The sequence below is a fragment of the Trichomonas vaginalis genome, chromosome II (genome assembly GCF_026262505.1).
Source record: "Trichomonas vaginalis G3 chromosome II, whole genome shotgun sequence".
Taxonomy (NCBI): domain Eukaryota; phylum Parabasalia; order Trichomonadida; family Trichomonadidae; genus Trichomonas; species Trichomonas vaginalis.
This window is the reverse complement of record NC_067204.1, coordinates 22,637,127-22,658,762: the sequence shown is the minus strand read 5'-3', so window position 1 is coordinate 22,658,762 and position 21,636 is coordinate 22,637,127. Positions and strand designations below refer to the sequence as shown.

At 33.4% G+C, this 21,636-nt stretch overlaps 9 protein-coding genes and 5 pseudogenes across 14 annotated transcripts, besides 3 other annotated features; 5 read left to right on the top strand and 9 right to left on the bottom strand.

Moving 5' to 3' along the window:
• Positions 1–14: 14 nt before the first annotated feature.
• Positions 15–179, bottom strand: TVAGG3_0592010 (uncharacterized protein; the record flags this gene model as incomplete). The annotated part of the gene is made up of 1 exon (XM_051239520.1): positions 15–179. One exon carries the CDS (start codon positions 177–179, stop codon positions 15–17), a length of 165 nt encoding a protein of 54 aa, XP_051097344.1.
• Positions 180–671: 492 nt separating this feature from the next.
• Positions 672–2,017: a mobile genetic element.
• Positions 2,018–3,693: 1,676 nt separating this feature from the next.
• On the bottom strand, positions 3,694–3,972 carry TVAGG3_0591990 (uncharacterized protein; the record flags this gene model as incomplete). The annotated part of the gene is made up of 1 exon (XM_051239519.1): positions 3,694–3,972. One exon carries the CDS (start codon positions 3,970–3,972, stop codon positions 3,694–3,696), a length of 279 nt encoding a protein of 92 aa, XP_051097343.1.
• A 56-nt stretch (positions 3,973–4,028) lies between these two features.
• Positions 4,029–4,081: a mobile genetic element.
• Positions 4,082–4,660: 579 nt separating this feature from the next.
• Positions 4,661–5,547, bottom strand: TVAGG3_0591970 (annotated as a pseudogene). Its single transcript has one exon. A coding segment is annotated over exon 1 (887 nt).
• A 61-nt stretch (positions 5,548–5,608) lies between these two features.
• On the top strand, positions 5,609–6,414 carry TVAGG3_0591960 (uncharacterized protein; the record flags this gene model as incomplete). The annotated part of the gene is made up of 1 exon (XM_001329450.2): positions 5,611–6,414. A coding segment is annotated over one exon (804 nt), but the record flags the coding sequence as incomplete, so codon positions are not given.
• Positions 6,415–7,406: 992 nt separating this feature from the next.
• Positions 7,407–21,210: a mobile genetic element.
• TVAGG3_0591950 (uncharacterized protein) lies at positions 7,676–8,110 on the top strand (the record flags this gene model as incomplete). The annotated part of the gene is made up of 1 exon (XM_051239518.1): positions 7,676–8,110. The coding sequence occupies one exon, from the start codon at positions 7,676–7,678 to the stop codon at positions 8,108–8,110; it is 435 nt and encodes a 144-aa protein (XP_051097342.1).
• On the bottom strand, positions 8,567–9,023 carry TVAGG3_0591940 (annotated as a pseudogene). The gene has a single exon. A coding segment is annotated over exon 1 (457 nt).
• Positions 9,815–10,621, bottom strand: TVAGG3_0591930 (uncharacterized protein; the record flags this gene model as incomplete). Its single annotated transcript, XM_051239517.1, has 1 exon — positions 9,815–10,621. The coding sequence occupies one exon, from the start codon at positions 10,619–10,621 to the stop codon at positions 9,815–9,817; it is 807 nt and encodes a 268-aa protein (XP_051097341.1).
• Positions 10,750–11,080, bottom strand: TVAGG3_0591920 (annotated as a pseudogene). The gene has a single exon. A coding segment is annotated over exon 1 (331 nt).
• On the top strand, positions 11,126–11,397 carry TVAGG3_0591910 (uncharacterized protein; the record flags this gene model as incomplete). The annotated part of the gene is made up of 1 exon (XM_051239516.1): positions 11,126–11,397. A coding segment is annotated over one exon (272 nt), but the record flags the coding sequence as incomplete, so codon positions are not given.
• Positions 11,716–12,279, top strand: TVAGG3_0591900 (uncharacterized protein; the record flags this gene model as incomplete). Its single annotated transcript, XM_051239515.1, has 1 exon — positions 11,716–12,279. One exon carries the CDS (start codon positions 11,716–11,718, stop codon positions 12,277–12,279), a length of 564 nt encoding a protein of 187 aa, XP_051097339.1.
• Positions 14,023–15,307, bottom strand: TVAGG3_0591890 (annotated as a pseudogene). The gene has a single exon. A coding segment is annotated over exon 1 (1,285 nt).
• Positions 15,800–16,130, bottom strand: TVAGG3_0591880 (organellar and viral DNA polymerase type B; the record flags this gene model as incomplete). Its single annotated transcript, XM_051239514.1, has 1 exon — positions 15,800–16,130. A coding segment is annotated over one exon (331 nt), but the record flags the coding sequence as incomplete, so codon positions are not given.
• TVAGG3_0591870 (uncharacterized protein) lies at positions 16,223–16,696 on the top strand (the record flags this gene model as incomplete). The annotated part of the gene is made up of 1 exon (XM_051239513.1): positions 16,223–16,696. One exon carries the CDS (start codon positions 16,223–16,225, stop codon positions 16,694–16,696), a length of 474 nt encoding a protein of 157 aa, XP_051097337.1.
• On the bottom strand, positions 18,899–19,740 carry TVAGG3_0591860 (annotated as a pseudogene). Its single transcript has one exon. A coding segment is annotated over exon 1 (842 nt).
• Positions 21,211–21,636: the final 426 nt, after the last annotated feature.

The following is a 21,636-nucleotide window of genomic DNA, read 5'->3' as shown; positions in this document are numbered from 1 at the left end:
CTCAGTAAAAAATTTTAGTTTGGTTTGTTTTCAACTGGTTGTTGTTGTGGAGGTGGGATGGTTCCTTTAATAATATCATTCAGTTTCACATGCTGAGCCTGACTATATGGTATCGGTTTAAATGCTGGAAGCCGACAAATCCATCTTGAACTCATTTGTCTCAATGCTGCATTGTTCATTTCATCTCAATAAAAAACTTTACATTCCCCACGTTTGAGGCGGTTGAGGTTGGTTATTGTTTACCCACTGTTGTGCATGGTTATATCCTCTGTTAAAGAATCTTTCACCTTGGTCCATACAGTGCCCTGCTTGGTTATAGTAGTCATTTGCTTTGTTATAATAGTTTCCTGCTTGTCTTCCTACATTGTCCATCCATCCTTGAACTTTTCCTCTTGTTTCAGGATTTGGAATAAGATTTGTTGCATCTCGTGCTACATCCCAACCTTTCTGTACAGTTTGTATAATAGGTTGTGCTTTCTCTTTCAGTATACCTAATGTACTCAAAATCTTCCTTCCAATTCCAAATGCACCTCTGGCTATTGTTCCCACTGCGGGTAAAAATCTAGATGCAACTCCTGCTAATGCGCCAAATAAACCCATTTCTTATAGGGTAAAAAATGACGAATCCGAACAAGGACCCCTATGTTTCTAAAGCGACAAAGAAAGCACTCATGATAAAAATCTTTAGTTCAACACCAAATGCTTGGTTTATGGATATCTTGGAAAACATTCCGAGAGTTAGAACAGATGGACCTCCATACTGGTTAATATTTGTTGGTCAAAACACAAGATACTGTGAAGCCATACCATTATGGTCCAAAAATATTTTAGATGTGAAAACTGCTTTGACAATATTCGTTGACAAATACCATCCAACAAAACTGACATCTGACTGTGAAAGTTCTTTCAAATCAGATGATGTAAAAAACTATCTGCGTTCAAAAAATGTAAACCAATATTTCATTGTCGACCAAAACCATTCTGCTCTTGGTGTCATTGACGGATGTATAAAAATGTTAAGAGACTTAAACCAACCACAAGGTGGTGAAGCAAATGAAATATCATATGACGACAAGTATAGACACTTCTCCATGGCAAAGATGAGACAAGTTTTAAATATTTACAATAACCGTAAACAAAAAGGTTTGGGAAACCACTCCCCCGAAGAAATGAAAAACAACCCTGACTTAGAGAAAAACTATATATTTAATAATTTAATCAAAAGAGACAAACAAGAAAGAATGCCGGGCTTCAAACTTCAGAAAGGTGACAAAGTAAAAATAGAAATACCTAAACGCGACCCATATGAAAATACTATTGACTATGACAACAATGGGAACTCGACAGGTACTCACATTCGTGTTCGTAAAAATAGAAGAAAGTATACAAGAGAATATTATGAAGTTTTAGGCAAACATGGCAAAATGTACACACTGCAAGCAGAAGATAAAACTACTATTGTCAGACCTCGTTTCAAACTTGTCAAAGTTCAAGGTGGTATACTTTCAAAGACAGTTCCTAACAAATATAAGACAACTCCTGACGAATATGCTAAAGAAGTTGAAAATGACGACTAAGCATTTCTATACCATGCGTAAACTGTCATGTAAGGTGGCATGTATTCTTTACTTTGTCCCGTTGTTTGTGTATATCCTGAAACGAAATGTGTATGGTTTCCTTCTCCCTGAGTGTCACTCCAGTAACAATTTATAGCAAACTTAACGTCGTCTTTAACATCATATCCTTTACCTTTTGTCATTCCTGACCAATCCCAATATCTATGCTTATGCCAACCTGCTTGAGATGTACTTAAATCTATGTAATGACTGTGTGCAGGTAAATTTTCACCTGAAATCGTTTTACTTCCACCTGTTTCCTTTGAAGAGTTTGCACAATACAAAAACCTGTCGACTATTTGTTCCCATGCACCAACACCAAACATTACTTGAGGACCTCTTGCATCCATAGATGTATAAATAGAACCTACTGGGTTCATTAAATCAAACATATGAGATATTATAGGATTGTCTCTTTTGAACTTAAAATATAGTGCAACTATTTCAGGTTTCTTCTGGTTTGTGTCAGAATATTTTTTATAATATAATCTTATGTTTTCATGGTAGGTAAAGTCTTGACTATAATATTTATTTTTGTCATCTGTATAATAATATACTATTCTCGTTTTTTCTATTGCATTATATCTTTTATATCTATAATAATCTAAATATAATGTTAGCTTTTGTTCATCTACATGTGGTGTTCTGTCGTCATCTCCATAGTCATAATAATGTGGTGCCGGAGCTGGGTCAGGCAATGTCATATCTGCCATTTCATAAACTCTTAAATATTTCTTTTGTTCGTCTCCATATAAGTTTAAGTAGCAGTTGTTGTGTTGTGCATGAAAATTAGCGTGACTTCACTTTTGACAAAAGTGACACTATTTCTGATGGTTTTGTCATTTATTTGTCAGATTTATAAATGGATAATAATGCTGTAAATCAGATATTAATTAAAAATATTTAAGATTTATGTTCGAATTGAAAAGCAAAATGATATTTTTTTTAATTGAAAAACGTTAATATCTGATATTTTGAAGTTTTTAATATTTGTTAGTATCTTAAATTATTGAATGCATACGTTTTTTATGTTCTCAATTTTAAAAAAAATTGTGAAGAATTTAGTTTTTTGGAGATGGATGTTTAATATTTGTGAGTGAGAATGCAAGCAGGAGTTTGGTACTTTAAGGCTAGGTTGAGATAGATTTCCCATTATATTATCTGTGAATATATTGTTTGAAAATTTAAGATATAAAAATATATTATCAAAAAATTTTATATTTTTAAATACAATAGGGTGGAAATATAGTACGATGAGATAGCAATGATATATTTTATAATGGGAGGTAATCTGAAGATAAGTAGCAAATTTTATGCGATTTTGATTGGGAGTTGGAGGGTGTGAGTACTATAGCATGTAATAGTATCTCACACCCTCCAATTCTTCCTATGGTGCCGAAAAATTTTTGGTGAAATGCGACGACATTTCAACAAAAAATTTTCGGCGCCATATAGAGAACTATAGTCTGCGAGGTACTGATTCTATCTATGTACCTCGCAGACCATAGTTCTCAGCCAAAATGTCAAAAATTTCGGAAATTCGAAATAATTTTTTTTGAGAAAAAATTAACCGTTTAACATAATATTTATAATATTGCTTATTCAATTAGACGGATTAAAAATTATATGTTTTCTTTTTATTTTTTCAATTAAATTATTAGCTGACTCGAATTTGTATAAGTTTTTTAAAATAGATATCAAAAATTAAATATAAAAAAGAAAACAATTAAGAATATTAAAGTAAATTCTTTATTAAGAAACAATAAAATGAAAATATAAAACTTTGTATGATTTGAGTGGATATTGAGAGTAATTTGTGAGTGTGCTTCAGCTGCATATGTAAGATTGTTCGGATTTAATTAAAAATTGTAAATTTTTTGTCTTTATATCAAACTATTCGACAAAACTTTGTATGATTTGAGTGGATATTGAGAGTAATTTGTGAGTGTGCTTCAGCTGCATATGTAAGATTGTTCGGATTTAATTAAAAATTGTAAATTTTTTGTCTTTATATCAAACTATTCGACAAAACTTTGTATGATTTGAGTGGATATTGAGAGTAATTTGTGAGTGTGCTTCAGCTGCATATGTAAGATTGTTCGGATTTAATTAAAAATTTTTTCTTTGGTCTTCCTCTTTCTTTTATTGGATAGCCGAGTAGTACGAAAATTTTTTTCAAACGTTCTTTTCCTATTGAAAGTGTTTTTGCCGTATCTTCGAGAGTTACATTTGGATTATTAATGTATTCTTGATATTTTTCTTCAATTACGTTGAGAACCTGATCGGCGGGAACGGTTGGGAGTTGAAAAGTTTTAAGATCTTCTGGGTTTTCGAGACGAACCAAGATGTCTTCCATTTTTTAATTTGTAAATTTTTCAATTTTTCAAAAGATAATTTAAAAATACTAGTTATTTGATAAAATTTGTTTATTTTAAATAAAACAATTTTTTTGAAAAAAATTATATTAATGATTTGAAGGCAAAAGCCAAAAACTTAATAGATAAAACGCTCTTTCGATATAGATCAACTTCTATTATTAAATTTATAAAAATGGAGAGATTTTGCAAATTATTTTCTAATATATTATATTTATAATCATTTTATTTATCCCATTAATAATTGTGAACCCAGAACATCTTCCCTTCAAAGTGCCAAGCATCAACACACATTCTCACTCACAAATTTTTAAAACTCATTGCCAAAAATCTAAAAAACTCACAATTTTTTTAAATTGATAACACTCAAACCGTTTCCAATCAATAATTTGAGAGTCTATATGATAATGTAAAAGTTAAAACATTCAAGTATTTAAGTATTTCTTTAAAATATTAAGTTTTTTATTTTTCCAATAAAATTCTAATATCAAATATTTTTATTTAACGATTAATTTTATTTATATTTTTATAGTTTTTTTTTAAGAAAAAATATTGTTAGGGTTTTATGGATTTTCAATTAATATACAAGATAATTCATGAATGTATATATTTCCAAGTTTTTAAGGATGCAACACTTTACATTTGTAAACTGTCAAAAATGAAGTCACGCTATTTTTCATGCATTACAAAGTAGCAGTTGTTGTCTAATGGAACTTTAACTTGTGTACCATCATTCTTTTTATAGCTTACATACATTTCATTGTTATTTTTCAGAATGAGTTTATGCCGTGTACCATTTTTTAAGGACTGTACCAACTGCCATCTAAAATATTTATTTTCTTCATTGACAGAAAAGTCACCAACAATAGTTTCAATATTTTTTGTTCCTATCAAACTTTGGTATATTTCATTGACATATGTTTTATCTGCTTTATTTTCAAGGCTAACGTTTAAGTCTGTTATTTCAGAAGATGTATGTGTATGTCCAACGTCACTTTTCCTGTTTAAGGTTTCTTGTAAGTTTGTAATATCAGATATAGAATGTGTATGAGTCTTATCTGCTTTTGTCTCTAATGTTTCCTTAAGACTTGGTATTTGGTTAATATAATGTATATGAGTCTTTTTAGAATATTCGTTTTCAGCTCTTGTCACTTCACTTGACATTTTATTGTCAACATATGTTTTGTCTGCTAGTTCAGGATGAGTATGTTCTTTTGTTGCATAAGCATTGTTAGCTCTTTCTTCTTCTTTTGCTATTGCATCGTCTACATATTCTTTGTCAGCTTTGTTGTCAACATCTGCTTTCAAAAGAAGTTCATTTATAGGTTTCTCGTTTAAAGTTCCTTTTGTTGGATTTATACAGACAGTATTGTTCTTATTGTCTTGAAATAGAAACTCATCTGTTATAGGGTTTATTGTCAGTTTTAAGTCACCCCCTTTCAATGACTCAGATATCTTAGAATAGTTTGAAAGTTTGTTGTGTTCTTATTTAGAGCTTGTATAATGAGTTGTCGGTTGTGTTGTATTTCTCTCATAGACGCTGTTTCATTTGACATTTTTATTCTAGATAAAATATGCTTCCAATAGAAAAAGAAAATTCAAGAGTTGCTACAACTAAACCATTAGATGAACTTTTTACTAATGTCGGTCAAAAGTTTGAGACAGATACCGTAAAGCATGAAGGCTATCGTTTTGACTACCCATTAAGATGGTTAAGAGGCCCATCCGTCACAAAAGCTATTGGCTTTCGTAGAATGAAGTTCATTTCAGAAGCCATACATGGTTTCCCATTTACGGTCGGTTTTGAAGTTCGATACTATAACAAAGAAAAACGTATGTATGAGAAATTTGAACAAGGAAAACTTTTACAAGTTAATTTGCTTATAAACTTAGAAACAACTCTTCAAGCTTTTCAAGAAAAAATAAACGATATCTATATTGAATATGCAAACCAGTATAACATTGACGAAGGAGAATACCATCTCGATATTATTTATGACAGGAAAAATGCAACTGTTAAAATCAATAAAATAGAAGACCTTGGAGAAAACGTTTATATTTCTACAAAATATAACAACTTGGCATGGTATAGATTTATGAGGATGTTAAATCAGCCTGCAGCATATCCAGTACACCCGGACTATTATGAAGTCGAAAAACCTAATGGAACATATGAAAATATTTTCGACCCAGATGCTATTATTGTTCATGCTTCATTTTCTGGTGCGCAAAACTCTTTCTTATGTCTGATGAATGACTTTTACGAAAAACCTACAAAGTTATATGAACCGCCGAGTGGAAGTATTTCAGACTTTCAAGTATGGTTTACTACAGATGGAAGAAAAAGAATAATTCCATTATACCATGCGTTTTACTTAGAACTTAGTTTCATATACAACTACTATCGAACGGTAAAAATATAATTTTTTAATATACCGGTTGTGGTTGCCAACTTAACTGTGGTGCAGGTTCAGGCTGTTGTATAACAGGAGCTTGTTCTTCTGGTTCAGGGTCTTTAGGTATAATACCAACAAACTGACCTACTCTTTTACCAATATTTTTGACACGTTCCATACTCCTCTTCCGACAGATTTTATTCATTCCATATACCTCTTCCAACATTTCGAAAGAAGTTTCCTATCTTACTGAAGAAACCCATTTTACTATATGTAAAAATCTAATGTCCGCCTAGTCTCTTACGTTTCCTGTTGAGTTCCATAGCATTCTTTAACTGGAGCTCATACATTCTGTTTCTCCTCTGGTAGAAAACATATCCTGGGTCAACTCCTGTGTTCGCGTCATCTGCATAAAGTTGTTTATATCCCTTCAGGGTTTGTATAAAACTCTTTCCATCTCATAATTGCATACCATGGTGGCAAACCTAACGCAGCGTCATTTGACATGGCAGTTTGCATTTGTACATCTGTTGGCACTTTGACCATAGTTTGCCATTGCAGTTTGTATTCTAACTTCATTTGGAATATTCTCTGGGTTTGGTTGTCCAGGTTGCTGTGCATTCGCTAAGTTCTGTGCGTCCATTTAATATTAGATAAAAATATCTCTTACGAGTACATATGCTGAACATTTGCAGGCATTGGTTCATCTTCATATTCTCTGTACTTTTCTGCCACGTCAAATAAATAAATGACACAATGGAAAAAACCTAAAACAAGTAGTCCTATTTCAAACCACATTTACTTACTAATAAAATTTCTTTATTGTGACACTTTCTCCAGTTTATAGGACCTCTCTCATATTCTATCTTGTCATATATAAACTCATAGTCATGTATGTCCTCTAGCCATCTCATAACGGTTTCCAAACCACTTTTATCGGATGTAAAGTAAAAGCATGGATGGTTATGTATAACGTCTAAAGTTTCTAAAGAGTCTCTCAAAGTCCAGTCTACTTGGTAAGTTAGTATCCCTAAGTCGTGTACTGTGGCACTGCGCGCCTCCGTACACCACTTAGCGGTTTTGACACTTTACGAAACCGGTAACGTATATTTTACAACACAACCATAACACCAACTTAACCTTAAATATTTACAAAACCATCTGACACATAAATGACTTCACTAATGACTTCACTAACGACTTCACTAACGACTTCACTACCGTCCTCACTAAATAAAAATAACCTTATTTTTATTTTTTTTTAAATTTTTTATTTCATTACAAAGACATGTCCGACTACATTTACTATGACTCTTTCCCAGAACGTTTCCGTGAACTATTCAAAACTCAAGTAAAACTGAGAAACATGCATTTTAACAAAGACAGACCCATTGACGATGAAAGAAACCCTGAATATATTACAATCCCTTATGACGCAAAGTTCATTGCATACATTCCTTATGGTCGCAGAGGAACGAAAACTATTTCAACAATGACGAAAAATTATTTCTGGAGCGATGAAGAAAACTGCCTTATCTACATAAATGCATACTTAAATAAAGCTACATATTGTACAAAAGAAGGTTGGACTGGATTTGAGCTCTACATATACGACGACGATGGAAACAGACGTTGTGTATACCCATACGATAATATGTACCATTGTTTTCATCAAGCATTAAACGAATACATAGTCAGTAAGGGTCTCATTCCTGTTGAGTAGAAATGCTTTATTTTTGTTCCCACATTTATTTAAAAAATTAATGATATCACCACCCTCACACGTATGAAAACATAGCGCAAAAATAAATTTAGGTGAAGTGGTGAAATCTCACCTCTTTTTTTCACCCTAGCCGCAAAGCGGCTCTGACCCTTTGGGTCTGTTGAATTCATTACTTTATAACTCTCTTCCTTTCTCCAACTCTTCTAACTTCTTCTTAAGTTCAGCAATGTTGTCCTCATGAAGTTTAATCTTTCTCAAAATTCCTTCTTATCTAATGGTTGCTTTATCTTTCTAAACTGAACTCTACCATCCTTCATAGTATGAACGTAAAAACCTTCTGGAACCGTCCTGATTTAATGTATTCTACCAAAAATTTTGTTTCATTGCTTCAGTGACTTTAGTCGTCATTTCAATCAAATAAAAATTTTAATATTAAATAAAAATAACGTTATTTTTTCAGTAAGGAAACGCAGGAGTTTTACGATTTATTTGAGGAGTAGGTTCTGGTTTAAATGTTGGAGTCGGTTTTGGAGTTGACTTTTGAACAGGAGTTTGTACTTCATAGGTTCAGGAGTCATTGAAGGTGTTGTTTGTGAAGGCGTTGGTTTTGGCGATGGTGTCGGAGTTTGTTTAACTTCAGCTACTTCAGTATTATTTATAACATTTGCTTTATTTCTTTTCAACATCATTACTGCTCCTGCTGTAGCTAGCAAACCTAGTGGGAGACCATATTTATATAAGGACTTGACCAAATGCTATTTTTGACAGGAGCTGGTGGAACACCTAACCTTGGTGAGACTGCTCTTTGCCATTGTGCAGCTCGTAAGAAATATTCAATAGGTGCTCCATAATCGTTTGGTAAAGTTTGTTTCATAGATGGTGAAGGTTCACGAGAGCTTGATGAAGAACTCATTTATAAGCTTTAAAAATAAACGTTCATCCTTTATTCCTCACTGTCGTCCGTGCTAAGTTATAGTCGTCAAGTCTTATTATTGGTATGCCTGACTGTCTTACTTGATTGCAAAGCAACAATCCCTCATAAATCCAATAAGTGGCTTTGGTACATTTTCAGTTGCTAGTTCAATAGGTCCTTTAACAGACAATTTGTATGTTATTGGAGCAGTAGATGTTTGACCTTGCTGGAAGCAAAAGTCCACTTCTGTTGGAAAACCACATAAGAAATGTGTGTTGTCATAGCTATCCCATTTATGTTCCACACTACCATCATCCATGACCTCATAACATCTTCATTAAATCCTATCATATCATTGTTTGTATTGCAAGCGTTCGCAACCATTTCATAAAATACAGGTCCATATGATTTTTCAGGTTCTGCAGGCATATTTCCATAAGCTCCCATGGAAAGCTGAAGATATTTAAACTTAGGGTTCTCAAAATTAACATAATAGTTGTCTTTCTTTCTAAATAGTGCCCAAATACTTTTAACATTAATAGGCGTATAAGCTGCTGTAAATGTTGCACTTGAACTATCTGTATTCTTTGAGAATGAACCGTCCATAGGAATCCAATCCATAACTTTAACAGGAAAACATAAAGCCTCGTTTGTATAATGTTCTACAAGTTCTGTATAAATGTTAGGGTCTAAAGAGAATGACTTTGGATGAATGAAACATTCATTAAAATCCATCTTTGTTCGAAATAGTTGCTGGGTTACAGTTGTAATAGTAACTGTTCCACTAGCTTCTACTGCTTCGTTATCATAGTGAATGGTTCATTCCATGGAACAAATTTATTTGTCGGTGGATTTGAATCTGAAGCAAATGCAACTTTAAGAGTTGGATTGAAAGCAATGATATCATTTACAGATATAGATGTGCATTGTAAGGCGTCGCTACTGAACTTTACTTTAAGCTGAATGTTTCCTGCAAAAGCTGGAATAAATCGAATAGCTTCTAATGGAAGGAATCTTCTAACAGGAATTCTTAAACGAAGCTTAAAATCAAATGATTTTCCTGCTGTAATTGGACCACTAACAATTTGTCCTGTTCTGCATGTTCCCGAATGACTCCATACATCTTCATGTCGAGTCTTTGAGAAAACATCTACTTTCTTTATTTGTTCGGTAGTTTGTGAGTTTGAAGTTATATATGCTTCTTCTCTTGCGTTGTCTTGAGAATATACGATACGACCATTTGCAAGGATTTGATATCCAGCAACTGCATAGAAAGCGTCATCGAAACCAATCCAAAATCCTGGTGGGTTTGTTTTATTGGAACCTGAACCAATTTCTTTATCTACAATAAATTGACCTTCCATTTTATACGTAATGAATGTATTGTAAAGGTCCAACATATTTTCACCAGGAGGTGAGAGATTGAATGTTACCCATGTGTTATCTTTAGCAGTTCCAGGTTGTGATGGAATCTTTGCGTCAGAATATTTTCTATTAGTGTCACCAATTTGAACTGCATTGTCTATGATATCGAAATATGAGCGAATCTGATGAATATGCTCTGCTGGAGTAAATTCGTTTAACTGTTCGTTCTGCATGTATTTACTTCAGATAAAAATATCTATTTACTTCATTATTCTCACTCTTCTTCTTGGCATTCGTGGTGGAAGTTGTTTCTTGACATTTTCAATGAACTGTACATTCTCTTTTGTCTCAACTTCTTTCACTGGCGGGTCAGGTTCTTTGACTCGGTTTGTTTTCAATGAAATTCACGAACTTTGCAATAAGCTCTTGGTTCGTTATTGAAAGTACATCTGGCTTCTTTTCTTCTGTTCTATTGACTTTTCAGTTTGAACAGAAGGTTTTATATGGGCTTCGTGGACTTCACCCTTGCCATGCACCTTAATGTTGTCGCTCTCTGTATTCGCTAATGGAACCTTTCTTTTTCTTACGTATATTTTACCATCTTTACTCTGACTTACATAATAGAAAGGATGTTGTATTCCTCTTGCGTCATTTAATATAATAGACTCTCGCTCTGATTTTGACAAGCTCATTTTACATCGGTTAAAGTTTTAATTTTGTTTTTTATCTGCAGTCAAATGACTCAGACAAGCCCTACGGACAAGACCCAAGGGGTCATAGATGTTGAAGCATTGAAGAAAGAAATTCGTGAGCAAATTTTATCCGAACTGAAGGAACAAAAACAAGAACAAAAGCCAGAGAGACCAAAGAGAAAACTTAGTGAAAAACAACTAGCTGCATTAGCTGCTGGAAGACAGAAGAACCCACGTTTGCTGGCGAAAAAAGCTAGAGAAGAAGCAAAAGCAAAGGAAGAACAAAAGCAAAGGAAGCTGAAGCAAAGAAAGAGTAAATGGTTTATTTTTATCCAAACTAAATGTATAGACAAATACCTTTATCTGTTGCGTTCAGTAGTGAAAACCCTGACGTCAAAATAAAGGGGAACAGAGTAACGTTTAAGTTTCCAACAGACTGGATTGTGAACATAAATGAAGAGAAGTACATTGGCATAACATCTATGTATATAACACGTGCTTTCAGAAAGGTTGACTTTATACTTCAAGTCGAGATAGAAAATGACGAACAGTCTTTAAGCGCCCAAAACATTCACATATACAAATACTTTAAAGACGATACAACATTGTTGCAATGTATGATTTCATTTAATGAGATGTTCGAGAAAAAGTTCAATATTGAAGTACAAACTTTACAGCCTTTACGTGAGTTTCTTGCACAACTGAAAGAAGAAGGTAGTCAGCCACAACTTATAGACTTTCATTATGAATTTAATGAAAATGAAGATGGAACTCATGACTGTCAGTTTGTTATATATTCACCATTCAATGAAGTCGCTAAAAAGAAAGAAAATCCATTACGTATAAGGTTTCAAATCTCTGAACCCAATGAAGACTTCAAGAATGTTTTCAATTATGATGCAATACTTCCGAGGAAAAATGAATTTTCAAAGATTGTAACACCTGGCATTTGGGATAGAAAGCAAGCTATATTATATTCAAACTTAAGTAAGGGAGTTGAAAATGAGTTCATTGGTCATACAAGAACTTCACCACTTCCTAACCCTAAATACTATAAATTAACTGGCTTCAATCGTGAGTTTTGGATAGACATGTTCTCCACTCATGACCATAAGTGCCCAGTGTTCTTACCTCCAGATGGGAAAGATTGTTTATACATTGAAGCACAATTGTTAAACTCTACAATAGCTGTATTGTAAATGACCACATAGGCTTCGCCCATGCCGCTAGCGGCTTATTTTTATCACAAATGACCTCATTGCTGACAAAAATAAATGACCTCAGAACTTCAACTTACGAATAAAGCTTGTTTTAGTCGTTATTGAAAAGTTGAACTTTTCAGCAAAGCAAGGTTGACATGACTTACATAAGTCGAATGCAATCTCTTGACCATCATAAAGTGCTTTGTAAAGTTTCATTAAACTGAACTCAGAGTCTTTGTCATATGTTCCAACAGGTATGTGAATGTTCTTATCTTCATTGTAATAGCATTGTATAGCTTCAGGAAACATTTCATTAGCGGTTAAAGCAATAACATCTTGCTTCACGCCTTTCATTCTGCAGTGAAATGCAACTTCATTTAAATCATTCGTGAGTAAGTCTATGTAGGTCTTCTTTCCACAGAAAATACTTTTATAAGCTAAACTTTGTTTTCCAGGTGTTATTTCTGCAAAGTCGCTATGAAATTGACCAAGGTTCTTTCCTATAAGTTCTCTACCATATCTCTTCTTAAACTCTGCTGCAAGCTTTGGGATGTCTTCATTATATAAGTGCATACTGTCGGTATCCTGGTAAAATATTTGAAGACCCATGTCCTCTGCAGTACAGAATACTTCATTCATAATACGTTTTGACATAGACAGAATATTAACACCAAGTGGACAGAAGTTAAAGTGTCTGCAAATGCTTTTCGTTAGCTTGAAAATAGTTTTATCTGAACCATCCAAACCTTCGAACTTCACTATATGGTTGTAATTTCTTATAGCATATCTTATAGCATCTTTGTCATTACTATGGTTATTTTTGACTCAATAGGAGATAGAATAGTTTTGCCATAAATGCTGTTCAGAATGAGTTTTATAATTTCTTGTAAGGGGTTTTCTTCTTTCTTATACTTTAACCTTAACTCAAACAACTTCTTTACTTCATCTCTTATTCTCATATCTCTGTTTCCATCGTAATAGTATCCTTGCAACACTTCACATTTGACACCTTGATATTTTATGAGGTCTTGTAATGTTATATGGTCAACATACATGAGACAGCAAGTGTTTGAACTTCTTGGAACGTTAAGTTCTGGATTTAGTTCAGGGTCGCAAACTATTAAATGAAAGTGTCTGGGTATACCAATCTCTGTTATCTTAATGAGAACAAAGAAGCCAGACATAAACTTTTCACCAATGGGTTCCTTTTGGTCATCATCGAATAAATGTCTCATGAGATACTCTGTGTTTAACATTTCTTCCTTCAATACTTTTGGAATACCTTCTAAAGTATAAAGTCTTGCTATAGCTGAAGGATATAATGAAACAGTGTCGAAGTCAGCAATGAGTTTCTTTTTGCTCTTTTGTTTCATGTTATCTGACAACATACATCTTCCACCTTGAATGCATCTCGAAATAAATTCTCTTGGTTTATTTGAGAGGTCATAAAGATTTCCATTCGGGAAGTATACTCTGTTCTCAAACAATTTGTTAGCAATTGAACAAATACTAACGTAGTCATAAACGTTTAAATCAAACTCTTTCAATAAGTCATTGCGGAACTTTACAAAACCTTCTCTTAAAATTCTTACATCTTGTTTGCAGTAAAACGTGCTATATTTTTCTAAGTCGAAGTGGTTCTCATCTATTCTGCAACCTTTGATGGAATCTATGTTTTTCATAAATGTATCTGCATCCCGGATAAACTTACATGCTTCAGAAATGACACCAGTTCTGTTGTCATTTGCTAACAAAACACTGCTGTAGTAGTTATATGGAAATACTTCTTTCGGTCCTGTTTGTAAGTTAAACATAGCAGGAAATAGTTTAAGCTTCTTATTTATAACACTGTAAGAGTCTTTTATAATAATTGCCCGTCCTTTATATAAACCAGTTATTTGCATTGTTCGTGAACCTTTAATGATGGGAGTTCCTTTCACTTCTGTCATGTGTCTTAAGATGAAGTTTATGTCATAACTGAGGTTGTGAAAATATATTAAACTCTTGTCAGGAGTCGTTCCAAAAATTCTGTTGCACAGTTCTGACCCCATATGCTTTCACTCACTGAACCATCTTCACTGTCGTAACATATGTTAAAAGCTTTATGAAAGCCATCGTACTGCACTCAAAGTCAGCAAAGAAAACGTGCTCAGGAATGAACTTACATTTAGCTTTATTTACTTCTTTTGACTCTGCTTTCTTCTTCAGTTGTACACAATACTTTGGAGCATATGTCAAATCTTTAAATGGTGCAAGGTTCTGTTTATATAAGTCAGTAGTATATGTGAAAAGTTCTCCATAAGAAATAGGTTCAAATATTTGCACTCCCACAATGTTTTCATAACATCCCATAACGGTGTTGTTCTATCATAACGAACTACATATTTATCTTCTCTCTTTGTATAAATCTTCATTTGTTTCTCAATGTTCATTCCACCACAAGCTTTGAGAATTTCTATTAGTTTGAATGAAATGTTGTCATTGGTAATCTTTCGTTTAGCATGTAGTGGTCTTCAACAAGAAGTAAGTCAATAGTTCTAACAGTTTCACATTCTTTTGGTATGTATCTCTTTATTTCATTATGTCTTGAGTCATTGAAATAACCAATGGTAACATTAAATGCTATACCTGTTGCGTCAGAAATTTCTTGTACTTTACTTTGAGGAAAGTCTCTAACACGAATGACTTCTCTCATGTGGTCAATAGTTTCTTCATTTACTCCAGCCTGAATGCAAGCATAAACGAAACAGTTGTCTTCTGTCATAAGTGTTGCAGTTCTTTTGTTCAGTTCATTGAAGATTTGGTAGCGTTCAAGATTTATAGGTAATGTGCAAAGATACTTCCAGAACTGACCGCTTCTCTTCTTATAAAACTTCTTTTCACCATTATCTTTCCAAAAGCTTTCTATAAGTGCTGGGTTTCCTGTTTGCTTAAGAGCTTCCAAAATGGCTTTCTGGTCATTTGTCAGTGTGCTTTCATCTCTATATGGTCTCTTTTTTGGTTTGCCTTTCTTTACATCTGACATCGTTAAGCCTTCATATTCTGTTAAATCATACATCTTTATTTCAGTAAGATTCTTTATGTTTGTCAAGAAGAAGTCATAGTGCATTTCAACAATACCTGCAGCATTTGCTTCTATCTCTGATATAAAGTTCTCCTTCAAGAGCTGATGTAGTAATGTTCCAATATTATTGAGGTTTAACGTAGAACATTCATACTTTCCACCAAGTTTATAACATACCATCCATCTTTGTTGTGAGTTTATTTTAATTTTCTCTAAGAGTCTCATGAAAACCTTACCGAAATGTTTGTGTAAGTAGTCTCTGTTTGGTTCATCTAAAGCTTCGATGTTAAAGTCAATGAGTCTATTGCCTGACTTCACATTTCTCTTCCTATTCTCTTCATCTTTCTTTAACCATCTCTCACCTTCTTTTGGTTTGTCGTCAATGGAACGAATGACATTTAGCTTTGCGAACTTGTTCTATAGCACTTTTAAACATCTCTCTTCTCTGTTGTTTCAGTGTGTCGTCTCTTCTTCTTGTTTCACCAACGTTCGCATTTGTTATGTCAAACATCTCACGCCTTACTTCATGAGGTATTGAACGTCTATGATATAAGTCAATAGCAACGTCATTTAAAGGAAATGCTATTGCATGGACTTCGTCCTCGCCGCGTTGCGGCTTTATGAACTCATGAATTCTATCATAACTTATTGCACCATTATAGTCTTTAATGAAGTCAGCGAGTGCTTTTTTGTTTGTTGCGTAATGCTTTGCTACTTCTATATTAGCTTCTGTAAGAAGTTGTTTTATTTCCGAGTGTTCTAACTTAGACAACTTCCGATACATCTTTAGTAGGAAATAAAAAAATATTTTTTTGAAAAAATTAGATTAGATTTTTTTTAAGTTATTTTTCAAAATAATTTAATATTTTTATTTTAATGAAACACATGCAAGATTGCAAGTTCTTTTCATACAATGCTCTCGCTACTGCCATCAAGAATGAGTTCAATGGTGCTTCAAACGTTAATGTTATCTTTAACAAGAAGTTTGTGAAAGAATCTAAGTTTGGTCAGTATGTCAGACCATTAGCTATTGTCATTGACCGCAAACGTTATACTTCACAAGAGTTAGCAGTAGTTTTGAAACAAAAGAGTATCTTCGTGAATGTCAAAGATACTCATTATACTGTTATAAAGAACTCTAACATTGACTTCTTCAGTATTGCTATGAATCTTTCCGAACAGAAAGAATATAAGAAGGGTGAAACAAATGTGAAATATTATCCTTCATCTCTGAAGACAATAACGAACAAAGATGTTATACAGAAATTCTTACCAAAGGTTGAAGAAGCTTCAATTGACATTGACGAAGGAAGTGAAATGGTTGAAGAAATTGACCCTGAAGCTATTTAAGCAAAATATATTTTGGTTAGTCTTCATATCGATATTTTACAACAATTCCCAATGTATAAACTTTTCATACGCTTTTTCATAAGCTTTATATACCTTCAAAATTTTGCATAATCTTTAGAAGCATTTAGATATTGTTTAAATGCTTTGTATGTCTTCAGAAATTTTGCATAATCTTTTACATGTTGTTCGTTCTCTTCTTCTGTCATGAGTTCCGAATATTCTAAATTCATGTTCTTTCATATGAGATAAAATTTTATAAAAAAAATAAAATTAGCTTAGATTTTTTTATTCTTCCTCTTTGAAGTTATCGAAATATTCTGTTATTTTTTCCTTCAGTAATGGTAAGTCTTCTTTGAATGTAAGTATTGTGCAACCTTTGATGTCATAGTGTGTTTGAGGAAGAGTACTTTTGACAATTTCCTTTATTTGCTCATTCGGTGTCATTGAAATCGGTAAGTTTTCACGATAGAACCAGTTTCTGTCAGATTTGTAAATCTTAGCAAGGTCATAAAAGCTTTTGTTGTTTCTTCTGACTAAATGCAACATAACCATATCTCTGTCTTCTTCTTTCTCCAACTCTTCAGTATAAATCATATACTTATAGTTCTTTTCCTTTCCTTTTGGTACTGAACGCGGTATTCTTTTCTGTATGCTTTTGTCTTTGGATTCAATGACTTCATCTTTTGCTTGAAGTTTCTTTTCCATCTCTCCACGTTCTTGTCTGTGAAGTTCGTCAAGAAGTTTGTAAATATTCCAAGCATAACGTGGTGAAGCCCACATTGCAACTGCATTTACTAAAAGTCTATGACATCAATATCCTCTCAAACCGTTTGGCAATTTTTCACGGTTTCATAGAGTTTTGGCGACTGGGATTTTTTACCTACTCGCTGTTCTTTCACTGTTTTCAGAAAAAAGTACGTCTCGCTGTGCTTCACTTAATAGTTCTATGGTGCTTTGGTTCCTAAACCAGTCTTTAGGAAGCTTAGTATCTGGAGCAAAACAAGCCGTCAAAATACTTTGCATTTGGTACATGTCGTCTTTGACAGAACGAATGAGTCTCAATTGTTTGTTATACTGTATGTATTCGTATTCTTCATTTATGACTTCATGAACGATAGCAGTTGTTGTGTTCTCTAATGTTGACATTACTGTCTTTACATACAAAATAAAAAAATAAATAAAAATAAAAACTAACTTTATTTTTTCTGAGATAAACACTATTTCTTCACAACATTAAATTTTATCCTGTATGAAATGACTTTAAAAAGATTATTGACTGACTTCGAATACTATCTCATTGACGCACTGACAGACCCTCAAAACTGTGTTGAAAGTTCTTTAAGCTTTAAGATTGAAGGTACGACGCATTTTGTCTTCACTTACGTATTGAAAAGAAATGACCGTTATCATAACGAAGTGAATCAAACACTAATAAAATTTGTAGATAAAAAATTGGTTAACAATGAATATTTTAAACGTGAAGACCCAAACACTGCTGGAGATGATGAAGAATACAGACAAGTTATTGAAAAAAATAACGCAAGATTAGATGCAATAGAAAAGAAGTTTAATGAATGTCTTACAAACACGTATGAATATCTTATGCATGGGAAGCCAGATGGAAATAAATTTACGTCAAATATGCAATTTATAAAATCTTATGTCGACAGGCTACGTAGCACAGTGGTCTAAGGTGGTGTTATGGAGGGGTCAGGGTCTGTGGTTCGAACGCGACAGCGCCGTATTTTCTTATTTTCTTTGTTTGTCTTGTTTGTCGTGAATAAAAAGTGTCATAAAAGTGCTCTATCTTCCACGGAATAATAAAAAATTTACTTTATTTCTTCTTTATTTCTTCTTTATTTCTTTGTTCCGTGGAAGAAGGGTTTTTGCCGTTTTTTCTCAGCCGAAATCAACGATTTTTTCATTTTTGGAATCCTTAGCAAATGAGGAATCTTTTCTCTCGTGAAGCTTTGACCAAAAATATAATTTAGGTGAAGAGGTGAGATTTCACCTCTTTTTTCACCTAATTTTTCACCTCAGCCGCTAAGCGGCGAGACCAAAGGGTCTTGACTTTGTCAAGAATTTCTTCGTAAATGCTTTGTCATGACTTCTTCGTAAATGAGTGTAAATGACCAAAAATATAATTTAGGTGAAGAGGTGAGATCTCACCTGTTTTTTCACCTCTTTTTCACCCCAGTTTTTTCACAAGCGTTTTACATGAATTGTACGATGTATATTTGAAATCCTAAACAATTTCGTAGCTTCTATTTCTTCTGTCAGTATGTCAAAAGTTTTAACAATACGAAGGTTTCTTTATACTTCTTCTTGACGTCAGATAGAAGGAAATCTTCTGCTGTTGGATAGTTTTTGTTCAGAAATTCTAACATGTTCATTTTATCTTCTGCTGGCTTTTCTGCTTCTTTCTTTAAGTCTGCATAGTCGTTTCTCATTCTTTCTATCTCTTTGACTGAGTAGTTATATTTCCTAATTGCTGCCTTACATTTTGAACATTGCGGGTTCATTTTTGCGTTATACATTGAAATAAAACCAGCTAAAACAACTAAGGTGTCAATTGCTCTCTTCATCTCAAACATAGCGGGTCTTATTTGTTCGTTCCATACTTTGCCTCTTCTATCTTTATCTCTTATTTCCCAAACACATTTTGCAACTAATGAAACAAAGTTATCGTAAGTCTTAAACTCCTCAGATTTATATATGTCAGAAATGTTTTTATATACCATGTCGCAATCTTTGTCCATAACCTTATGGTTGCAATGAAAACCAAGGAATTCATAATTTACCTTTCGTATGAATTTCTTAATTTCTACTGAGTCAGTTGGTTTCACTTCAATTTCGTCGAATTCAGGAATAGTGAGTTTTTGTTGTTGGATTTCAGGTAGTTTAGGCAAATGGTCAATAATGTCCTGCATTTCATAAAGATATTCTTCATTTTCTTCATCTTTCGCACTACAGTCTAAATTACTTGTTAAAAGTTCTTGCTTTATCTTCTGGATTTCTGTTTCAAAAGTATATGAAGAAGGAATGAAGCTTTTCATTTCTACTAACATAGATGTTGGATTCATGACTAACGAGTTTGGTGCTGTTGTTGTGGACAGAGTCCCGCCGTTCGCGGCTTGAATTGTTGTTGTGCCGATTGTTGAAATCATATCTTTTATACAAAATAAAAAAAATAAAAAAAATAAAACTAACTTTATTTTTATTTCGGGAAAATTCATGAAAATTCAAGAGGTGAAAAATTAGGTGAAAAAACAGGTGAGATCACCTCTTCACCTAAACATTATTTTTGGTCTTGTGAAAATTCATCACTATTCACGGGTGAAAAAAAGGTGAAAATACAAGGTGAATCTTCACCTCTTCACCTAAATTATTATTTTTGTCATGATTACGATCTAATGAAAAAGTTTTATAAGAATTTTTCTTATTCTTTCTGGCATAGTTTTTGTCTATCCAATACTCCCGCTCTAATGGTCCGCAGATGAGTTGGTTTTAGATTCTCTCAACGTTCTTGTGTATAACATCTTCACGCCCTCTCATATCTATTTATAATGTCATCGTTTATGTTGTAGTCAGTATTTCAATAACCACTGCCTCGCTTTTCTTCGTCAATGGTTTGCAAGTTGCCAATTACTAATTTCGACTAATTTATGAGAGGGTAAAATGCTATGGATGTCGTCAGAGCTTTTATAAGATATCCTTACCTTGCGTAGAAGTCTACGATATAATAATTCGACTTACACTTAACGTTCTTTGTCAACGTTTGTCGTCAAGAACGTACACGAACTTTTGTACAGGCAATGAGTGGTAATTGTGTTTGAATTTCTGATATTTTGTGTTTGACTTCGTTTCTTTTGTATAACTTTTACTTCTTGTTGTTGTGCATTGATTTGGTGATGTCGCGTTGTAGATGTGTGAGGAATTGTTAAACCTTCGATGAAATGTCTTCATTGTTTTCTTACGTAAAGGTCTGCCTTGATGTTAAATCTCTGAGAGTCCCTTATGAGCGGTTAAATGATACCAGTATGTTATGTTATGGTCTTCAGTAGTTGTAGTGAGTTTATGTTAGTGCTAATGAGAAATATCTGTGATTCGTTTGCTGAGGTTGCAGCCGTCATGCACCTCCTTGTCTGAATGTTAAAATACTTGGCTATGTTCTGCTACAAACTTTTAGTAAGATTTAAACATTCATGAGTTTCTTTATTTCTCCATTATATACGCAACGCTTTGCGAGTGTTAACATTAATGAAAGATGAGGAATGGTTTATAATGTCTCCTTTTCTGCTTTGATATGAGAGTGTCAAATTGGTATGCGTCAGGCGTGTTGGAGTAAATTGGTGTAACAAGTAGTCGTACGGATTTATTTTTGTTTGATGTACAACATTTTTTGTCAAAGAACCTTTTTCACTTCAGCCTCTGTTAGTAAGTCCCGAACTCTTTGCAGCTTCATTGAACTTCTTAAATGACTCCATGGATGTTGTGTTCGAATCTTCTTTCAAGTCATTTATGTAAGTTAAAGGATTTTATTTATGCTCAAAGTGCGTTTCATGAAGCGGTACCATGCAATATACAGTCCAAAATGGTGGCAATGTAATCTGCACCGAGCCTGTTGGATTTGTTGTGAAAGTATGGCATGATTTCCTGAGTTTCCACAGAAAATACTGCGCTTGAACTACTTGGGTCACTTAAATATCATATCTATGACATACTGTCTAATCCGAACCTGCTGCAGAATTTGTATAACTTTTTGTTATATTGAATGTGAATGCTACCTGTTGTTTGTAGTTCCTGTATGAGTGTGCGGTGAAGGTTTGCTTCAGTAATTTTCTTCGAACTCTGTTTGTCTTTGAAGAGTAGCCAGTATACGAATTTGTTCTACAATCTGCTTCAATTCACACAAACTAAAACCTTGCTGGATTTTGTTG